General features: G+C 31.1%; 1 protein-coding gene across 1 annotated transcript; it reads right to left on the reverse strand.

Moving 5' to 3' along the window:
* Window positions 8,002-9,360, reverse strand: LOC107631252 (nudix hydrolase 18, mitochondrial). The gene is made up of 5 exons (XM_016334636.2): window positions 9,181-9,360; window positions 8,865-8,976; window positions 8,694-8,777; window positions 8,484-8,612; window positions 8,002-8,400 (listed from the first exon to the last, which is right to left on the reverse strand). Exons 1-5 carry the CDS (start codon window positions 9,276-9,278, stop codon window positions 8,242-8,244), a joined length of 582 nt encoding a protein of 193 aa, XP_016190122.1. The 5' UTR covers window positions 9,279-9,360; the 3' UTR covers window positions 8,002-8,241.

Raw genomic sequence — 9,580 nt, forward strand, 5'->3', positions numbered from 1 at the left:
CCTATTTGCGTTGTTGAGGAATGCTAGGGCTCAGCAATTTTGGTGTTTTGTAATCATCAATTGGTTATTAATAGTGTTTTTAATGGTGTGAGATTACATTTAATGATGAAAGATCACTCACTTTTATTTTGATGATTAAGTGTTGGCCAGAAAACACAAAAATTACTACCCTGACTTTTCCATTTGCATTTTAAAACAGTTGAGTAAAGTGCTTAAATTTAGAATTTTCTTTCTTCAATTTCAAATCTAAAACACTTCATCATACATGTTGCATGATTGAACTACTTATGTCTGCAACAACTAATGGCTTCATTTATTTAAATAAAGTAGCTTTTAAAAAAAAAGATTATTAATTAGTTTTTTCCTTGTTATGGGAAACAAACCCTAATACCTTTCGTGACCTTAATTACTCATTGTAGTTGTTTCTGTAACAATAACTACACATGAATATACGCACCCAAATTAAAGCAAAGTGGCTAATATATTGTAGCATGACTTAAAGTTTAACACAATTTTTAGAAAGAGATGTAATTTGATGTGGACATAATTTAGTGCAAGACTACCCCATTTGACAAGTGGATCGGAGCATGTTCAAGAAGAGCCAAGCAATCAACGATGAAATCGATTATCCATTCTATATTGCCAATAAAACATACACTCAATGACACACTAATACTGATTAATTCCTAAAATCTAGTGGTAAATCAAAATTCTAACACAACAATGTATTAATGCAATACATGCAAGTATCAAATTCAGAGGCATTATTACTCACTCATCACCCATTCACAAGAGAAGGTGCGTTAACTTCATCATATAAAGTATTAGGTTTAATAAATTGTAAAGTAAAAGTTGGAGACCCAGATAGGAAAGGGCTTTAAGCCTTTAGCACTTCTGCTCCAATTCATAATTACCTTTTCTTAGGCTATGTTTTGGTTGGAAGGAAAGAAATAGAGAGGAAGGAAATAGAAATAAAGAAAAAGAAAAAGCAAGAAATTGAGTGGATTTTTATTTTTTTTAGATGTGTTTGGATGGAAGAAAAATAAGAAGGAAAAAAATGTTATAAAAAGACAATTTTATCCCTATATTATAAAATATATTAAAAAAGTAAATGGGTAGTATTGGAAGTAGAAAGAAAAACATTAGTTTTTTCTTCATTTTCTTTCTAATGTTGGAGACCAATTTTTTTTCTATCCATTTTTTTTTCTCTAATTTCCTTCTCAACCAAACAAAGTCAATTTTTTTTCTATTTTTTTTCCTCTCTTCTCTTTCTTTTCATTTTCCTCTGTTAGAGTGAAGACGCAAACGGACAACTGTGTATGTGACTTCGCACTACACACTTTCCAATTATATATTCTCACACTCAAAATTAGGCCACGGTAGATTAATGATGGTTCTTATTCTAGAGTAGTAGTGTAGATTTAATTGAATTGAATATATCTATGGTTACATCAGCTAAATATCCTTATGTATGCATGCATATATGTGTGGTTTAGCTAGCAAAAAGAGGTATGAATATATTATTGCAGCATGGAGGTTACACAAGCTAAGAGTCTTGTCATGTGACCCTCAAAGAGAAACGTATATACCGGAGGATCCTCAAATAATGGCCAAGAGAACATTATAGGAAAGTCACGGGAAATGTTTTTACTTGCCATAATTAATTTCTACAATGTATATATGCATGTCCATTGGCCATTGCAATTTGTAAATTGTACTAACACACACGTACTGTGTAACATTAAGGACACTGAAAACAATGTTGGATTAAATGAAGATCAAACACTAATCTCGGGTTTTTCCTTCTTCTAGAACAACATATATGGAAACTTAAGTTCATAATGTATATTAAGGATAAAGAAGACTACTAAAATATATTTCATCAACGCTTAACTAATAGTGATAGTTGAAAATAAATGATTGAGAATGTCCATATTTGTTGTAGTGATCGATGAAAGTTTTGAATTCCTTCGCTTCAAGATGAAATATTTAATTTGATTTCATGTATGTTTAGAGGGTTTAAAGGAGTTTCAAAGCTCAAAAGCTCTAAATAAAGATATCCTGTCTAAACTCTAATCACAAGGAATACCTAAAATTAATTACTTTTTGACTAGTTAGTTGCATATGTACTTGCTTTAATTTGATTGAAGCAGTGTCTGCCAGTGTGGGATTTGATCCGATCAGAAACTAGTCCTATCAAACATATCATAGACATATATATAAATAAAAGATTGGAAGGAAAAGTTTAATTTCATTCATTTGTAAATACTAATATTCAAAATTTTCATTTCGAATTAGAGATATTTAAACTTCTAACCAGTCAAAGTTGTATGTACGTATTGTTACATACATACGCGAGACACACTTGATATCATCAGAAATTGTTGTGTACTTTTTGAAATAAGAAATTTCTCTTTATTACACCTATTTATTGTTAGCAGTCTTAGAATTCAGCACATTTTTAAATTTTGGATTAATAAATAATTAGTATTGATGTTTTTTATAAAAAATAAAAAAAAATCCAAATACAACTTTCTCCCAAAATTTTTGTCGTCCTCTTTCTTGCTCTCAAAGCTGATGAGCACTCTCAACACGAATCAGCCTTTTTGAGCTCGCTGTCTATCACCAGTAGCATTTCTAACCGCAGCGACGTTCCTCTCTGCGACACAGTCACCTCTCTCAACTCTTTGTACATTCTCTTTAATTTTTACTGATGCCTTATACTTCTGCAACATTAAAATTTGTATTATTAAAAAGTTTTAATGTAAAGGTTAACTAGTTTTCTCTTAATTAACTATGGTTACCAAAATTAACCACACCTAATTAATATTTAGCTACAATGTGGTCTCCCAAAACGACCGTATTACTTCTTTGCAGGAATATTATCTTGTTAACACAGTAGGAATCAGTGCAAGATAAGTTAAATTAGTACAAAAGATCTATGAACCTATGCATTGTTCTTATTGTAACACGGTACACTGATGACCAAACACATTAGAACTTTCTATCTTAGATCGTCGAATTTCTCAACACCTCAGTTTCATTAATTATACAATTTTTTTTTCGATTTCTCGATGATAATCATTATATTTATTATTTTGTTTGTTGATTATTTATTACTACAAAGAGGCATTTAGAAATAAAAAAAATACACGGGACCTCCACCACCATGAGTTGTTTATTGGGATAAAAAAGATTTTGACAAAAAATTGATACAAAAGTCATTAAAACAAAAACCAACGATTTGTTTTATCTATTTTATCTTGTTAATTTAACATATTTTTTTTATCTTGTCATATTCTTCTCTTTTTTTATAAAATTTTTATTTGTGTGATTATTATTGTAGGGTATTATTACCCTTTTAGTTAAATAAAATAATGTTGATGCTAAATTTGCAAACAACATAACAAGAGAACTAATTAATTTGACTAAAAAAAGGAACGAAGAAGCTTAATAAAGATAATAACACAATAACCAAGTTGGGTTGGTCTAGTAACCAAGTTGGGTTGGTCTAGTGGTTAGCTCACTAGTCCGCTTAAACAAGTGTCGGGGTTCGAATCCCGCCTTGTGCATGCAGCAACCCATTGGCCAGCGGCAAACCCTTAAATGGAGCTCAGTACCGCGACGGATTAGTCCTTGACCTGCTGGGTTAGGGGATACCGTGGGAAACCAAAAAAAAAAAAAGATAATAACACAATGAAGGAAAAGAAAACAAAGTAAATAAATAAAGTTTTAGAGTGTTATAGATGAAAAGGACTGAATCTATAAGTCTACAAATTTTATAAACATTGCCACTAATTAAATTTTTGGTACTACTAGATTTTTCTAATATGTTGCTATTATCTTTATGCTAGTTTTAAAGTTTAATAATCCTTGTTTTAAGGTTACCTTTAAATTTATAGATTTGATTTGATTTCTTGTTTATAAATTTGGTGAAAAAAATAATGACAATAAAATGTCAAAAAAAGACAACGTATCAGATGAGAAAAACAAAAAAGAAAGGTAAAAATTAGTTTTGATTTCTCTTTTATCATAAAGAGAATGTAAAATAAAATAGTGTGTGTGTTTTTTTACAGTGATACAAAGTAAAATGAGGAAAAAAATGTTTAAATAAAACAAAAATAGTGTATATGCTTTTTTATATTATGATTTTTTTTTTATTTAACGTTGTGTAAATTTAATTATTGTTTGTATTGATTTAATAAAAAAGAGAAAAAAGATAAAAACAGCACGAGATCGCCAGTAAAATTAGCGAAAAAATCTAAACTAAACAAATTAATAACGCTTAACCGTAGAGATATAAATTATAGTTTTTAGCGTTTGTTGTTTCTTATTTTAATTTTTCAGTATAATTTTTATTACATAATACTACTTGTTAGTTGAATGATGACTAATTTTTTATATATTTGTTGGTCCCGAGACTTTTTGATTTATTATTGTTTGCCGCATTAGTTTGATTGTACCTCACCACCCCTGTTATCTTAATCATTCAATATCATATAAACGAAACCTATTGTGTAGGAGAAAATTGTTTGGTTCAGAAACAGAAAAATTTAAAAGGAATTCCCTCTTTTATTCAGGTTAATCAAAATATGCATATATAAAAGAGGACTAGATATACGTCTAGCTAGAACCAGACATTAAATTTAGAGTATTAAAAAATCAGTAATTTTTGTGATTTGTAACTATCAAATAATCATCAATAATATTTTTAATGGTGTGAGATTTTATTCAATAATGTGAGATTATTCATTTTTTTTTTTGCTGTTTCTATGTTAGCCAAAATTGAATAAAGTTACTGTACCTAAACTTTTCCTAAAATTTAATGCATTGTTGTTGATCTCTGGAGTCTTGCCCTCACTAGAGTACAAGATCTAATAAATTTGTTGCCTCTTTCAAGACCTAATAAATTTGTCTTAATTAATTTATAGTGCATTGTCTTGGTCCCTTTCCTGATCTAGACTCTACACATGCATCATTCATGCCAGCACCGCCAGCCCATATATTGTCCTTGTCATCTACACTATTGGCTCTAGTAGCCCAGCCCACTAAATTATGGGCTATGTCTTTGAGACGAATGAAGTTTCAAGGAACAGATGGAGATAAGCCCAACATTAGGACCAATAAAATCAGGAGATGAGCCCAACTTTAGACCATCCTGAAATTCAGCATTGAAAATGAGAATACTGTTCGGAGGCTTCACGACCAAAAAAAAAAGGAATATCGTCCAAGGCTTCCAAACAAACAAAAAAGCTACCAGAGATTACAAATATAATTATTAATATTGTTACTTCGTATCAACTTAAACTTTTGAGAGTAATATTATGATATAGTATTATATTCCAAAAATAAATTTTTGGTGAACCCAAAAAAGATCCATTCACTCCTACCAATTTTGGAAAAAGTGGTATCATAATAGTAAAAAAGATGTTAACCTCGACCTTTAGAAAATTATTACCGAAATTGTAGGTTTAGGGAGAAAAGAAACTCTTGTAACATTTATTTGAGAGTTTTAAAAAATTCCGATCCCCCTCTTTTTTTGTTGGACTTTGTTAGGTAGACAATGACTTTTGTGAACAATATAAACAATAGGCTCAAATCCATACACCTAGTGAATTAAATGTGTGAATTGAACATCGAATATATCCATTATTCATATTGTTCATTGTCTACCTATACTTTTATTTTTTGTTTCTATCTTGTTCTTTCTCCTTTGAGGTGTCCGATTTTCCTCACTAACTCCCAAAAAGAGGCTAAAAGAAGGAGTATTATTATAATGAAGTTTGAAAGGTTTAACGTCGGCTTTTGAGGTATGGCAAAAGATCCCTTTAAATTAGATTCCTCCAACTTCAAGTTTGCAATCATTCCTGATGTGGGCCTTAGCTTATTGGTGATGTTAAATTTGTCCCCATCTATTTAGCGCATGATGATATAGTAGTAATCTTGGTCATTTCAGTGGATAGCAAACACATTTAAGCATTGGTGGCCTCTGTCTTTAAAAATAGGAATATGTCCCTTCCCATCACCAACTTGTATGTGCCATGCATGCTTCATGACAACACTCGCACATTGTGTGTGAGCAAACAACCCAACAACAATGGTGGGATCATTCTTACACAATTTGCAGCTTCTTCGCGCACCTTCCCTTTTCCTCTCACCCTCTCACTACCATACCCTGCCTTCTCCATTATTTAAACAACATACATACATTTTATGTATTATTCATAAACATGAGAAAATTCAAAATAGCTACTAAGAAGTATAATATCTAAACATGACCATTTGTTAAACGTCCATAATCTTTTAGAAGTCGCATGATAATTTTTTTGTTTGTTTAGATCTATTTTGATACAATTACGGTGATTTATTCGTGGTTTTAAGAATATTTGCGACCATGACTCTGATTTGTCTCTCATGGACCACGGTATAGTCGTTTGATTAATGGATTTAGATTGATCTAACTTTGACTCAAAACTTGGAAGGATCTTCCGTTGAAACCGATAGGATCACTCTTAATAAAGACATCAACGGTATAACACAAAGTTCGAATGAAAGAACATATGTTAGGAAAGGATCAAATTCATTAACTTTGCCTGCATACACTAATTAAACTCGTACCATTTGGGTTACTAATACAAAAATTACATAGCAGCCAAGATTCCTTTAGATATCACTCAATGTCACCTTGTAATTGTAGGAATTAAAAAATGTTCTAGACTTTTAGTTGGATAAAATTATTTAAAAACTTCTACGGAGAAAAGGAATCACATCATATAGACAACTATGTCAAAACTTGATCAGAGACAAAAGACATACTTTACTAGAAGAATGAATATTTCAAAACTAGTTATGGTACTCTTACAACTTCATTATGGTTAACCATTTGTTACATGTGTGTGAAACTTTTTGACCATGAATTACTTTCGTCAATTTTTTAACTAACCATCAAAATAACCAATGATAACAGGAGAAAAAATATTAAGTTTTGGTATCTGTTTATGCATGTAACCATTATGTATATTAAATATCGAATTTGGAATTATATTTAGGTGAATGATATGGTACTTTTGAGATTGTACCTAACTTATCAAAAAAGACAAATAGATAATATTTATTATTATGAATGGATAATTTAATCTTAGATCATTTTTTTTTCTTTTGAAGCAAAATTAGTAGAACTAAAACTACCATTAAGTACTTGAGGGAGGAGAATGAGTGGAATATAAGATTTTTAAGTCTAAATAAGACATTGGTAAAGAAGTTAATCGACTAATTATTTTTCGTCTGTTTATTAGAACTCATCATATCCTAGACTTAAAAAAAATCGAAATAATAACCATTACTTTTTAAATAAATTTTGAGATGGTGCCTAACTTACCAAAAAAGACAAATAAACAATATTTAATAAATTTTAAATATTTTATTTTTTATTTTAAATATTTTATTTTTTATCTTTAAAAATAAATTAGACAATTTAGACACCATAGTAAAAAAAACTATAGAACTCACCTTATATTTATACTCGCATATACTACCACTCAGAGAAGTTCTAATTATATATATACTGTTAGTAATTTATCCATGTTATGAGTGGATAATTTAATCTTAGATCATTTTTTTTTTCTTTTGAAGCAAAAATAGTAGAACTAAAACTACCATTAAGTACTTGAGGGAGGAGAATGAGTGGAATATAAGATTTTTAAGTCTAAATAAGACATTGGTAAAATCAAGTTAATCGACTAATTAGTTCACTCGTCTTGTTTATTAGAACTCATCATATCGTAGACTAAAAAAAAATCGAAATAATAACCATTACACTGTAGTTAGAAAAATTATAATTTGTTTCGAATAAATTCTAATTAACCTTGCAAGAATTGTCGTTTGTCTAATCCGCAGTTTTCTTTTACTTGGTCCCTGGTGTGATCCATTCCCTTATCCTATCTTGTAAATAAAAGCAAAAGTGATTCTCGTGCCTCCTAATAGTTTCCACAAGTCTCGCAATTAAGAGAGAGAAAGGGATGTATAAAAATTGATTAAATCTGAATCCACACTTAGTTTAAGGAGAAAAAAACAATTGAGAGGAAATCAATCGCCAAACTCCTATGCAAGGTGGATGAAGCTAGAAACCCTATTGGCTATGAATAATATTATTATATATACTATGATACCGATATGATTTAAGGTGAAAAAATGTTGAGAGCTCTCTTCTAGCCTCGAAAATATAAAATATTTACAAGCGAGTCAGATTTGGCAATTGGACATATCTGATGCTATGCAACTTAGAACTTGCTTTGTTTCACGACCAAGTAGTTTTTGACCCGTGAGACGGTTTACAAGTCTGTCTAGTGCTTCCTTCATCCACCAGTGTTGACAAACTTCTCTTGCCTCAGATACACTCATCTACAATAACAGTCCCCCAAATCAGAAACCTTCAAACATTAATAATTGAAACATTCAATCCAATTGATTGCACAAGTACTTACCCATGTTCTTTGACGAACGTTCTGCTCTGGCCAGAACTCAAGTTGCTCTTCAACAAGAAGTGGGAACATGTACCCTTCATAGAAGGTATCATGGGTTTTGCTCTTGAAGCTCCATTTCCCCAATTTACCCTAAAATACACAAACTTTGACTTAGTTGTAAGAAAGAAAGAAAGAAAAAGTCAAAAAGCAAAGGCTAAGGCTTAGGCTTACCCCAACAATGCCTCGCACCCCAGCTTCCTCTATGGTCTCTCGCAAAGCTGCCTCCTTTTTGGATTCATCAAGTTCCCACCCTCCCTGGCGTTTTGAAAACCACACAAATAATTAACATTTGGATTATTGAGTAATAAGAAATAAATTAATAACAGGTAGGGTGCACTGTACCTTTGGGAATAGCATTCCTTTGCCTTTCTGAGAACTAATAACCAGAACTTCCAATTCGTCTAAATCGCCCAACCAAGTTTTCTCCTCAATCTTATATCTATATGGTATGCATCTGCAAACACGGTTCACCGTATTAGCAACTTTTAATTAACCAGAACAGGGTCTTGTTGAGAAATTCTCTTTTTTTGTTTTAACAGAGAACTACTCAGCATAACCCAACCTCACCATGAGAAACTAGAAAGAGGAAAATGTCCCAAATTTCCCATAATTGAAGGAGAATAAGAAGAAGAATAGATAGGAGAAGGAAGAGACAAACCCCACAACTTGGCGACGACCTTTTCTGTAACGCTGTAACTCCCGACCGGTACGAGAAACCAATGCGACGACATTTTCCTGGGAAACTAAAGCCACCATTTTTGAGAAGAAGAGGAAGAAAGGAAGGGAAGTTGTGGTTTAGTGGATAGCATAACGCGAAGTGAGGAAGGGGACCCTTTTAATAGTGTGGTAACTGCTTAGAGAGAGAGAAACTATGTGCCTTTTTAGGAGAGAGAAACCGCTTTACTTTTTTATAAATTTAGACAACTTTCCCCCTCCTAATCTCTATGTTTTTCGGTTTAATTAAACGGTTTAATTTTGATCAAGTTTTATACGGTTATCTAATTATATTCGTAATTTTTAAATAATTAATATAAACAATTATTTTTTATTAATTAAAT

Source organism: Arachis ipaensis, chromosome B03 (genome assembly GCF_000816755.2).
Source record: "Arachis ipaensis cultivar K30076 chromosome B03, Araip1.1, whole genome shotgun sequence".
Lineage (NCBI taxonomy): Eukaryota > Viridiplantae > Streptophyta > Magnoliopsida > Fabales > Fabaceae > Arachis > Arachis ipaensis.